The sequence below is a fragment of the Danio aesculapii genome, chromosome 5 (genome assembly GCF_903798145.1).
Source record: "Danio aesculapii chromosome 5, fDanAes4.1, whole genome shotgun sequence".
NCBI classification, from domain to species: Eukaryota; Metazoa; Chordata; class Actinopteri; order Cypriniformes; family Danionidae; genus Danio; species Danio aesculapii.
The window spans coordinates 45,473,971-45,487,880 of NC_079439.1; the positions used below are offsets into that span (position 1 = coordinate 45,473,971).

General features: G+C 34.5%; 1 protein-coding gene across 1 annotated transcript; it reads right to left on the reverse strand.

The window, feature by feature from the left end:
- Positions 1 to 6,732: 6,732 nt before the first annotated feature.
- LOC130228568 (C-X-C motif chemokine 11) lies at positions 6,733 to 8,841 on the reverse strand. The gene is made up of 3 exons (XM_056456999.1): positions 8,765 to 8,841; positions 7,500 to 7,623; positions 6,733 to 7,409 (listed from the first exon to the last, which is right to left on the reverse strand). Exons 1-3 carry the CDS (start codon positions 8,823 to 8,825, stop codon positions 7,331 to 7,333), a joined length of 264 nt encoding a protein of 87 aa, XP_056312974.1. The 5' UTR covers positions 8,826 to 8,841; the 3' UTR covers positions 6,733 to 7,330.
- Positions 8,842 to 13,910: the final 5,069 nt, after the last annotated feature.

A 13,910-nucleotide genomic window follows, 5' to 3' on the forward strand; every position in this document is an offset into this window, starting at 1 on the left:
TTTTGTTTTCTTCTTCAGTTTGAAAACGTTCCTTATCCTGATAAAGCAGTCTTAGAAATTATCTGTAAACAAGAACTTTCACTTTGCTATCTGGTTTCCTTTCTCTTGAAAGGATTTAAATGTAACTTTCAGTCATGGGTTTTGGTCCTTGAGAGAGGCAGAGAAAGGCTGTGTTTCCTCATCATCACAGAGCCAAAGTGGTTTGACTAACCTATTTTGTGGTGCTTCTGCTCCTCCAGATTTGCTCTATACGAATTTAACGTCATCTGACATTTAATGAAGACATAACAAAACTTTGGGTTAAGGTTGATTCCTAATGTAATGCGTCAAATGTAACTCGTCAAAGTTTAAGTACGTACAATCGAAATTTCTTGATCTAAAACACAACGCATAGATTAGTACCAGAACAACATTTAATACAAACAAGTATCTGTATACTGTATATTTACATAGTATAACGGGCCTTCATGAAGATAAAAAAAGCAAAGACTCAAGTATTAAAATGAAGTTCCAGTTTTAAGACGGGGGTTTTAGTGTGCTGAATAAATAAGCACTGGGTGACAATTTTGCCGAAAACTTGTTTGCTAAAATAGTTTGATGGTAAACATGAGTGCTTTGTTGGACAGACAGAAATTGCAAAATAAGGGAACAGAAAATGCTGCATTTGTCGAGCTGAAGATTTTGTCTATTTTCAGACAGCTCTATAAGCAGGCGCTGGATTACCGTAAATCAAGAGCATCCTATTAGCTCTGCCAGCATTCATCAGCAAATTACCATAAATAACTACAAAAACACATCTGAATACCTGGAAAAGAGTGAATACCTGGAAAAAAAATCTGGATATTCTGCAAAAAACTGAAGCACTTTCAAACAGAAAAAAGCTTAAAACATATAGCTTTTCTTTTTTTCTTTTTCTTTCTTTCTTCCTTTTTTCTTTCCTTCTTTCATTCATTCATTTTTTTTTTCGGCTTAGTCCCTTCAATCGGGGGTCGCCACCGTGGAATGAACCGCCAACTTATTCAGCATATGTTTTACACAGTGGATGCCCTTCCAGCTGCAACCCATCACTGGGAAACATCCATACACACTCATGCACACACATACACTACAGACAATTTAGCCTATTCAATTCACCTGTACCGCATGTCTGGATTTTGGGGGAAACCGGAGCACCCGGAGGAAACCCACACGAATGCGGGGAGAACATGCAAACTCCACACAGAAATGCAGCTGACCCAGCCGAGGCTTGAACCAGCGACCTTCTTGCTATGAGGGGATCATGCTACCCACTGTGCCACCGTGATGCCCTTTCTTTCTTTCTTTTTTCTTTCTCTTTCTTTTTTCTTTCTTTCTTTCTTTCTTTTTTCTTTCTTAATTTCTTTTTTCTTTCTTTCCTTCTTTCCTTCCTTCTTTCTTTCTCTTAATTTCTTTTTTCTTTCTTTATTTCTTTCTTTCTTAATTTCTTTTTTCTTTACTTCTTTCTTTTTTCTTTCTTTCTTTCTTTTTCTTTCTTTCTTTCTTTCTTTTTCTTTCTTTCTTTCTTTTTTCTTTCTTTCTTTCTTTCTTTCTTTCTTTTTACAAGGCTAAGAATTACTAATCTCAAGTTAGGATTTCAGTTTTAAATAAATAAATATAAATGAATAACACACTTTTGTTCTGGTAATCTGTAAGTCAAATAAATAAGTATTCGAGTTCACACATGACCTTTAAAGTAACCTTTTTGCCTATGTGTTTTTGAGCATTCGTGAGCCAGAAATATAAACATTTTCACACATGTATTTCAGAATGTAGATCCCAGTAAGAGAAACACAAGATTTTATCTGTTTTGCAGCTCAAAACTGTTGTTACAAGCCATAATACACACTTAATAATACTAATGTTCACTAATACTAAAACATGTTTTTGTAAAACAAATATTTATGGAAATATATAATTCATCAATAAAATTATGGGAAAATTAAGTGGCAACTAAGAATATGTTTTTTGTTGTACATGCAACTCATATTTAGGGGGGGAAACAAACAAAAAATAGTCAAACATACCAAAACTAGTGTATAGTTTGTAAGCAAACAAAGTAATTAATAAAAACATTTCAAGATGTTTTAATGTGCCATTCACATTTTTATATAAACTATGTACAACCAACATCCTAGCAGAAATGCAGAATTAATTTTATTTTTTTATTTTGTAGTTGTTAAAGCGTTAAACCTTACTTCACTTATTCCGATTACTTCTTCACAAATTCTGAGTATTCTTAACATACATATTTGATGTCTGCTCCGTCTTCACTTTTCTGTTCCTCATCAGTTGTTTTTGTCATATTAAGCTAAACCCCATTAACCTTTTAGCTTTAACTGAACAAGGATCCTCTTCTTGGTTTAAACGCTTGCGTTTGAATCAACACAATAGGACCTCAGGACACTTTCAGCACACTGCATGACATTACAGGCAATCTAAAAATAAACCGTTCTAATGTTTTTTGTACTTTTAAAGTCACTAGCCTTAGAATAAAGAAGCACCACTGTATTAAAACATAAACATTCTAGTTTAGTTCAGCTTTTTGCTTTTGGTCACTATTTACATATTAACTTATTAACTATCTTTAATTATATCTTTTTATTAAAATATGGGGGGTGGCTGGAAAATTAAAGCAACTGGAATTATTGGTAATAACAAGGGGGGTTTTGTGACATTAAATCGCTTGATCCAAACTTTAAACACAGTGTCCACAGCACCATCCGAGTGGTTTAATAAGGCCAATAACGGATTATTTACGTGGGATGTATAGGCCTGAGAACATCTACATATGCACTGAGGTTTTTGTTCCACTTTCCGATCGCGAATAGATACTTCAGGCTTTAAGGCCTCGCGGGGGCGCATTCAGTGGATTCAGACCACACAAGGCTCCACTCATTTCTACAGTGTACTATTATGACTCATACTTCACAAATTACTCATCAGGAACCTTAATAAAGGTTTTTTTGGGGTGTTTCTTAAAATAATTATCCTATTTTCACACTCCTATTTGTGATGTCATCATTATGACATGCAGCTTGTCTTGTTACTTCAACCCAAATAAAGTCCACTACAACCTTTGAACTACTTTTGTCTTTCCAGTCACAGGTAATACTCATTCATTTCACTGCATTTTCAGTGCCTGCTTAGACACTAACACTGTGGTACAGCCAACAAAATGTATTGAACTAGACTGAATGTAACACTGTATGAATGTAACATAGTCATGTCCTAAATTTGCATTTTGTATACATTATGTTTTTATCTTTACAATTTATTGGGGCTCTGGTTTATTTAAATAGTATTTTCAATTGTTTTTCATCAATAAATTTATTAATGAAGTTTATTTCATTATTTCATTTATTTAATTATTTGCTACATTATTTAATCTAGCTTGTCAGATTAGCTATTTTTTTGGTGTGAGCAAAAACACACCCTTTGTGTGTGTCCCTTTAAATGCAAATGCTTTCCAGGAGGCATTTCCTAAAAAGGCATGTAACATCATCACGCAAGAATGTTTTTGTGAATGTTAGGAGCCACTGTCCATTTCAATAGTGATGATATAACCTTTTTTGGAGTTGTATCCTGAATGTTTACCCCAATAATCATCATCTCATGTGTATTATCAATCAATATAAAGCACATGCAGACTGGGACATAAAAGGAAATACTTAATGTTAAAAAACTTATATGAAATGGCCAACACAATCTCACGGCAATTCGTAACTTTTTGATTTAGTGGCTAATTTGGACGAATGCGTACGATCTAATTCGTACAATTTAGTACGATTTGCTCATCCGCCAATGACGGTTTGGTTTAGGGGTGGGGTTAGGTGCCACGCCTAACCCCGCTGATTCGTACGAATTAGCCACTAAAGTGTCTGTTCTAAATTACATAAACATTCATGTTTAGGTTTCAGTTGTTCAAAATTATTTATACTTTCATTAAACACTTTTGTTCAACCAGCAAGGTTTTTTTTTTTTTAACAGAGGCTTCTCCCAAAAAATAACAAGACAATGTACAAGAGCCATCATTGTGGAAAATAATATTTTGCAGCTTTTATTTACCTTTGACCAAAAAGTGGCATATTCCAATATCATCCCTATCCCCTTTGCAAACTGTTACAGTCTATTGGAAAATCCAAAGAAGCTCTCTGCTGTTGGTTTGTGGACAGTCATGGCTAATACATAGGAGCTCAGTGAGGACCTGTTGCTGCATATTGTGGCTGCTCACAAGTCAGGAAAGAGCTATAAGGCCATATCTAAATTATTTGGAGGTCCAGTGGCTACAGTGCAAAGTATTACTAAAAAACTACAAGACATTCCACATTGTAAAAGAACCCAGAGGATGTGGTCGGAAGCCAAAATTGTCATCCTGATGAATTTGGGCTCTGCTGGTAGCAACATCTCAAGGCAGACAGTCCAACGAACACTGCGTTCCACCTATGCAGACCAAGGGAGGAGACCACTTCTCAAATGCTTCTCTGAACAAAGAAGACTTCTGGTCTTCTGTTTTAAGGTCAGACAAAAGAAAATGTAATTAATGATGTAGCCTTCATTTGGTGTAAAAGAAAAAAAAAGGAGAAGCCTTCAACTCTAAGAACACCATCTCCACTGTCAAACGTGGTGGCAACCGGGGGGTGTTTTTCAGCCTGTGGTCCAGGGAACTAATCACAGTAAATTGTCACCTTAGGTTTTATCTGACATTTTTGTCAAAATTGAGTTATTGACTTATTCTTATTAAGTGACAACTTATTTACATTATGGGATGTTTTTTTATAAGTTGTTTACATTTTAAGACTTTTTATTTAAAAAACAAATGTTACACACATAATGTCTGCTATGGAATGCAAAACCTTTAAAGCTCATTATCTCAAAATCATTCAGAACGCAGGTAGAACCTTATAACTCCAAGGTGACAAAATGGCACGATCAAAAAAGAGCAACATCATATGGCAGTCTGCAAAGAAATTTGGCCCTGGGCACCAGTAGACATTTAAGCACGACAACGACTGCTATTTTCACTAAAAAGCTGGTCAGCCCTTATATAAATCGATTGATTGCTGTAATAGCCGAAAAAGACTTTTCTATTGATTATTGAGAAGGGGATGAATCATTTTGAAAATTTCACTCAGTTGAAATGTAAATAAAAGATAACAAATATTATTTTCAACAATGATGCTTCTTGTACATCATCCTATTATCTTTTGGGAGAAGCCAGCAAAAAGCTGGTCAGCAAATATAGGTATCCTAAAAGAAGATATTTTGATTAAAGTTGTAAACCTGTAACCATTGACTTCCTTAGTAGGATAAACAAATACTCACAATGCACTCACAATGCAAAATCTAGATGCAATGAAACCCCAAACACAAAAAGCATATACAAGAACACAAATGGCAAACACCTAAACATAATATATAAATGACAGCAGCAAACAATTATGGGGAGTGAACTTGTTAACCAAAAACTGCATAAAGTACCTGACGAAATGGCTGTGTTGTTTTTGAAACGTACAAATGAGTACGTAAATAGTAAAAATAATTATTGATTCTTAATTATTAATGTATCAATAGCACCTACTGACAGTGAACAACAAGGTTTTTAACTCCTGGCTCATGCAAATGTATACATACAGTACAGTATATTCAGTTTCAAAATATTAAAATGAAGCATTTCATAACATTATTATGAAATCAGATTATTTAAAACATACAGATATTACATTGATATTACAAATATGTAAATCTACATACAAAATCGTAAACATTACGCTCAAAAACCTGGATGTTATTTAGCTATCACTGCCATCTTCTGTTCTAATATGGCATAAATGGCATGTGTTCATAAGTGTTCTAGTTATTCATTTTTAAAAATGAAAAGACGACAAGACTCTATAAATACGCATTAAATGTTTTTGGGTTTTTTTTCCAAATATTTTCCAACTAATGCTTAACAGAGCCAGAAATATTTCACAGTATTTCCTATAATATATTTTTTCTTCTGGGGAAAGTCTTGTTTTGACTAGTTTTATTTCGGCTAAAATAAATAAATTTTTAAAGTTTTAAATCCATTTTAAGATCAATATTATTAGCCCCCTTAAGATTTTTTCTATATTCTACAGAACAAACTGCATTTACTGTAACGCATGGCTTTTTTAAATCAGTTATGTCCAGTAGGGGGCATAATCCAACAAGATAAGCTGGATTGTTTCTTATGTACTGTATAACAAAACCAAAACAAAAAGTAATTGTGTAACCGTAAGGCACAATTTACAAGAAAACGCAACCTTTCTAGTAACATGGTGCATTTATGTTTGATGATGCAACGTTTTGAATAACGGTGTGGCAGGCGTTTTTCAAATCATCTTCACCCGTAGAGAACATTATGATCAGATTTTACAGGTTGTATTAAAGAGTTATGCACCATTTAACAGAGAAATAGAGAGTAAACCACATACGACGTTTTGGATTTCATGTTCATTGTTTATTCAATTTGATTGAGACTGCTTTAGAGCAAAATGCTAAACTCTTAAGATACAGTTTCTCAGTATATAAATAAAACTAAATAAAAAGTAATAATGATATGTGTTAGTTTATATATATATATATATTATATATATATATATATATATATATATATATATATATATATATATATATATATATATATATATATATATATATATATATATATATATATATATATAAAATCAGGCCTAATGTACAACATTTTTACACTTTTTTTTTCTACAAAAAAACTAAGCAAGACAATTATACAGTGTCAGCTTGACCAGATTCCCTGAAAAAAGTTTTGAATGTTTCTGAATGCCTAAAACCTCTTAATGAAACCATCTTTTTTGACATAAAATCATATATTATAAAACTTAACAAACTAACATGAAAAGGAACATCATTAAAATGAAAACGGCACTTGACGAAAAACGAAAACTTGGAAACATGTATAACAATGGCCAACAGTAACAGGGCAAATTAACAGGAATAATGACATCATGCAAACTTAAGTGAAACTACAGAATGATCTAACGGTTTAATTCCTTCCTTTCAAGTCTCTCCTTTTTCAATAATTCTTCATTTAATTACAACAATTTGAAAAGCTTTACATTTTTATTATTAAAAATAAAGTAAAGGTATACGAATGTGTGTGATGACATTTTCTATCCTAACATTAACATGTTTTAATAAAAAATGTCTGCTTTTTATTTGAACCGAGATACAAATGCACAACTCATGTCATATTCATCTGAAGGAATGATTTGGTTTGTACTTGGTGCTCAGCTGCCCAGAAGTGAACATATTATTGCTTTTTTAGTCGTCGTCCTAATTTTGATTCAGGATTCACGCAGACAGATACTTGAGGTTTCTTCAAAACCACACTGTGGGCAAAATATACAGCAATTAGAATACACTCGTTCAATATCTGTAAACATCATAAAACTATTTTGAGTAAAAAATAATTGCGTTACACAATCTCAGTAACATCACAAAGTGGACTTGGGTTGTGCACTTTCCAGTCCTTGATGTTTCCAGGCCGCAGATGTTCATATGTTCTGGTGCACAGGCATCGCTTGATGGAGAACATCCGCTGGCCTACAGGTAGAAATATTTATAGTAAAAAAAGTTAAATATGAGATTCTATCCTTTGCCAATGTTTTTCCTAAGAGTAAAGTATTAGAACTTTATTAGTTGACCACCTCCCACCCTTTACACACACCTCACACCCACAAGCACACACAGAGTCTCCATTTTTTGGGGACTTTCCACAAGACGTTATGGTCTTTATACTGTACAAACTGTATTCTGTCACCTAAACACAACCCTCACAGAAAACTTGCAACACCAAAAAAAACTGCATTTTATTACATTCCAAAAAGTACAAAAATAAATATAATTTAGAATGATTTATTGTTGTTTTCTTCATGAATAGAATATTATGTAGACAAAAGATTAAACGTTTCCGGTTTTATTATACATGTGGCCACATCTCTCAAATACAAGTAGCAATTTTTTTCCTTTAAATTTTTAAACAGGTTTCCTCCGGGTGCTCCGGTTTCCCCCACAGTCCAAAGACATGCAGTGCAGGTGAATTGGGTAGGCAAAATTTTCCGTAGTGTATGTATGTGTTTATGTGTTTCTCAGTGATGGGTTGCGGCTGAAAGGGCATCCGCTGTGTAAAACAAATGCTGGATGAGTTGGCGGTTCATTCCGCTGTGGCGACCCCGGATTAATAAAGGGACTAAGCCGAAAAGAAAATGAATGAATGAATTTTTAAAAAGTGTTTTTATAAAGTAATTTAATGCATTAGTTGGCTAATAAATATTATTGAATATTACACGTATTCTTGGATTTTTTTCCCCACAAATTGCTAATGTAGATTGTTTTGGATACTGAGCATGAATGGGAATATGTGTCTGTTCAAATATGCTAAAATATTTTTTAAATAAATATATTAATTAATTACACATCAAATATGCATATAAGCAATTCATTTATATCAATAACTGCAACAAAATGTCATTCAAAATTGTAATAGTACATCTAAATCTAATCTAATGAAACTACATATGGTTTGGGGTACTTTGATTCATCATTAAATACTACTTGCATTCCAGTATGTGGTCAGGAAGCATGAAGCATCTTCGGAAATGTAAATGAGCACTCAACTTTGCATTCATAAAGCTGGTACAGGTATAAGCCTCATGCCAAGAATCAGGTGTGAAAAAGGTCTTACCCTCAGTAGAAGCCAAGCAGATCAGGAAGACCAAGGACAGGAGAAAGATGGTGCGTCTCATGTTTGATCAAGATGTGGTATACTAGCTGTGAAAGAATGTGAATGTGAGCTTTATAATGTACTGTATGGCTCCCTGGGAATTACCTTTCTTTTTTACATGACAATGACATCATTAGTTGGCATAATTTTGCCAAGTCATACCAGCCCACCCCTACACTGAAGAACTTAAAAGTTTGTTTGTTTCAGTACAATGGATGTACAAAACTAATTATGTAATATTATTAACAACAATAATAATTATTATTACTATTACTATTATTATTAAATGTAATACATTATCATTATTATTATTATTATTATTATTATTATTTAACAGACTTTGCTACTCAGAGTGTTTGAAATCTTTATTCCTCTTGTTATAAGGACGTTTTAGTCGCAGTGATACAAAAGTCTTGGTTCTTACCTAATTTGAACAGTCCAGCGAGAAGTGAATGTGTGAGTCCCTCTGTAGGGACATGGGCTTCCCCTGATTAAGGGGTTTTACTTGTTCCTTTGTATTGCAAAACCTAGTGAGCTGGAGGTAATTTCAAAGCACGTATTAAAATCCAGTTTTTTTTTTTCTCCTTAATTTTAAAATATCTTCTCAATTTTAACTTCAAATAAATCCTTAATAATCAAAGACCAAACAGATGAAACTAAATCTGTTTTCATTAGGCACTGATTAGTGTTTATTAAAAGTGAAACCTTCACATCACAAGATTAACAAGCAGGTTTTGCATCAAAGTTGCAGTGCACCGCTATTAATATTTTTAGTGCAGTGATCAGGAGGATAAAATATAATTCAAGGATGTTGTGTTTGTTGTGCTTCCTGCAGCATTTCGACCTCACAACAGTCACATGTGACCTGAGACTTCCTCCAGAGCAAAGTGCTTCTGAGAAATGTTCTGTTTTACCCCAAAGAGGCAATGTGAGCTTTTCTTATACTTTTCAAAGAAAGAGAAAATAGAAGTAAATATGTCATTCAAGATGTTCAAGACAGAAATAACTAACTAACTCTAACTTCTATGTGTGTTAAAGTATTGTGCTTTATACATATTTTTTCATTATTTGTTTCATTGTTGTGGTGGTTCATTCCACAATGGCAGCTCAAGGAATCAGGCACAAATCAGGCCAAAGGAAAAGGAAAGGGTTTTATTGTTGTTATATAATTAATATAAAGATGAATTAGTTTCTGATGTCACCTAGTGAAAAAAAAAACTTTTTCCAGGCAACCCTGTGCACATTCCCTTTTCAGATTATTCTTATTCTCAGATTATTTTAGAATGCGTCATGAAAGTTTAAATTTTGTTTGTCTGTTGAGAAGAAACTCTGCTAGTTTTGAGTCTTGGTTGAAATCTAAACGTTTCTTTTAATAGCGCTGTCAGTGTATAATTTTGTTTCACCCTGTTGATTTATCCCGTGCATGCCAGCATTTTCTTCACCCGTGTGGCATCTGCCATAATGATCCCACACCAGCTAAACACCCTCTGGCTCAGCCTGCCTGTAGCTATGGCCAAATCTCCCGCTACTGGTTGAGCTGGAAAATGATGGACAATTTTAATTTCATGTTGTTTGAGTCTTGTTTGAGCTGCATTTTTACCAGCGGGTGATGCCAGCATGGGTTTTTCAATTTGTTAAATTGTTTCAAAGTGGTGAAAAAGTTCACTTCAGAGTGAAAACAACCATGGCAGCCATATTCAAATGTCCTTCCAAACTGAATAGCTGAAAACTTGAAGAGTCCTTTCGAATAAAGAAATTCAAAGGGTACAACTCATGGACCCGTTGAGCCCGCACTATTCCATTCAGAAGGACTCATTCCTATGCCTTAATCACTTCCAAAGTGTCACTCAAGAGGGTAAACACTTTAGAAATGATTAAGGCTTATGAGTCCTTCCGAATGGAACTGTGTAGGTCACACACTACACACTTTGTAGGCAGTGTGTGCAAGCAACTTTTATGACCTGTGGTTAGGTTTTAAAGTAAAGTGCCTTTTATCAGACATGTACTATTCCTTGTTTTGATGATACCTTTAGTGGGATTAACACATGAATGGCATGTTCTGTTTATTACTGAACAATAAACTGGGTACATTGTGGTACCATTCAATTGAGGCACAAAATCCCATTTAAAGAACTTGAACTGACGTTACCTGTTGGTGAAATGACGTTCCTACATGAACTCCCCAGGCAAGACTTTTTTTTTAACCATTTTCAAGATATTCTAAAAGATTTCCTCCACATTTTCCCTCATAAAATGTATATTTTTAAAATTATTTGCATATGATATGTTAGATGAACTGCACAGGACTTGTTTTACCACCTACAAATTGTTGCATTTTGTTGATATGATTGTTTATTTATTTTTCAACTCGAGTCTCTGCTAAATAGATGTACTTTATCATACGCACTTGTACACAGCACCTTATAACCTGTATATTTATAACAATCTGTACATACAACTCAACATCCAGGTTTCTTGACTAACCGCATCTGTTTAATGTTTATCTTTTTTTTTTTCATATTTATTTTGTGTTGTCACTTGTTACTTTATGTACACTGGAAGCTTCTGTAGCCAAAACAAATTCCTTGTGTGTGTGTGTGAAACACACTTGGCAATAAAACTGATTCTGATTCTGATACATGTTTGCAATGTAGTCAGTCAAGTGAAACAGATATTGTACTTCATGCTTTATTTGCAGATGGGAAAATACACAGGATTTACAATGATCTCAACAGTTCCTTTTTTTCAACACATCTGTGTTTATCAAGTGTAAATTAAAAGCTTTAAAGATAAATCTGTGTTTGTTACAGTTAGGATTAGGGTTTGTTTAATCTTGAACTTGACAGAAATCTAGTGCTTTGATTACATTTGAAGAGATCATATGCAAAAACCTCTAAGCCAGGGGTGTCCAAACTTGGTCCTGGAGAGCCAGTGTCCTGCAGATTTTAGCTCAAACTTGCCTAAACACACCTGCATGGATGTTTCTTGAAAGACTAGTATGAGCTTGGATAGCTAACCCAGGTGTGTCTGATTGGGGTTGGAACTAAACATTGCAGGACTCTGGCCCTACAGGACCGAGTGTGGACACCCCTGCCCTGCTCTAAGCCATCTGAAATTTTCTTCAAAATTAAGTGCTTTTATTAGACTCCTGTGTGTAGGTTCAGTAATTTTTTAGTTTTATGGAAAAGAGTTTTAAGAATTTTCAATGTCTTTAAAGTTAAATAACTCGACATAAAAATAGGAGGCTGAGAAAAATGCAATTTTTTTTTGCTGAAATTCAGATGGTAGGGGAGACTGGGTATAGTTGAAACACAGGGAGAGTTGCAACACTACCAATTCCATGAATCAGGGATAAGATAGGGATCATGTAACAATTTCAGTTTCCTCAGGTTTCCTTAACAATCACACATGGCGATATTCCAGTCAGTCTTGCAATCTCTCCAGAAACTACAACAGAAAATCGAATTCTTAGGTATAAGTAAAAAAACAAAAAAACAAGATAATATTTTGTTTGGTACCTCTGCCGTTTTAGATGATGTTGTATGAGTTTTATCAGGTCAAACTGTAGTTTCTCTAGTAAAGAATGGTGTATCAACCTCCAAAGCACCATGCTAATACAGCTAGCTAAACAATGGGTGACAGTGGGAGGGTAGGTTGAAACACGTGTTTTGAAAGTATACAAACACTTACACACACATACCGTACATTTGAATGTGCACGTACAGACATGCACACAAAAAACACATGTGCATGTACATGTTCTTTTACAAGAAGGACTTGGATGGATGATTTGAATCTTCTCGATTGTCTTTAGATAGACATTGTTTGCTCCTTTATCAGCACACAAACATCTGTTTTTCAGATCCGGTATTTTGCCTGAAACAGTCCATTCATTCAGATCACTGTATTCCAAATTCACACTATGCGAAGATTATTTAAATGTGAAAAAACAAGCATGAAACTTGATTTATTTGAGAGTAAACTCACCTTTCACCTCCACCACAAGGAAACAGCCACGAGCAATGAAAGCTGCAGCAGTTCTCATTTTGTGTGTGATGTGAGATGACCTTTCAAATGTCTGGTGAGATGATATTATGAATAATTTCATGCAGCTTTATTTTATACTGCCGAGGTCAGGCCACTGATGTGACCATTCGTTTTTGTTTCGTGTTAAAGCTTCCTTCATCTGTACCGGGAAATCCAAGTGTTTATATGAAAAGAGAAACTTTGTCACAAGACAATTAGCAAGTAATTAAGGTAATGTATGTGTTTAGGGTTTCAGAATAAACCAGTTCAGGGATGTTCAGGACAGAAAGATTTTTCATTATCCACATATTCAGCAATTCTGGTATAGTTCAATCAGTTTTGATATCATTACCAAAAATTAAATCATTTAAAAACTCATCTATCTATCTATCTATCCATCTATCTATCTATCTATCTATCTATCTATCTATCTATCTATCTATCTATCTATCTATCTATCTATCTATCTATCTATCTATCTATCTATCTATCTATCTATCTATCTATCTATCTATCTATCTATCTATCTATCTATCTATCTATCTATCTATCTATCTATCTATCTATCTATCTATCTATCAAGATACACAGGCAGTATCCTGCTTAACATTACACCATGCAACACCTCTTTCAGTGCATTTTAGAGTCAGCAACAGGTTCACCAGCTGGTACCACTGCTCACTGATGTTAACCAGCACATCTCCATGAGGGTGGGGACATCTTTATGTCAGTCCCTGCAGCTGCTCCTAATGGGGGCCTGAGCTCCAATTCTTGTCCCTACTTTGTAGACACATCCAGTAACTTGCCTTCTCTGCCAGCCCCTTAATTGCATTTCTCAGACATCTCCCAGTTGTACCAGCGGATCGGAGAAGCTGCATTGCAGACTTTCCCACGAAGATTCTACACCCAACTTCTACAGGAAGAATGGTTGTGGTCCAACCATGTTAATGGTGTCGTCCCACCAGGGTGATGCTCATTGCTTGCCCTGGGAAACTGCTTTGATAAAGCAGGGATCCTGTTCCACTCATGAGGCCTCTTCCACCATGGACATCCATTGCTTCCTTGTGGCTTTTAACTAAAA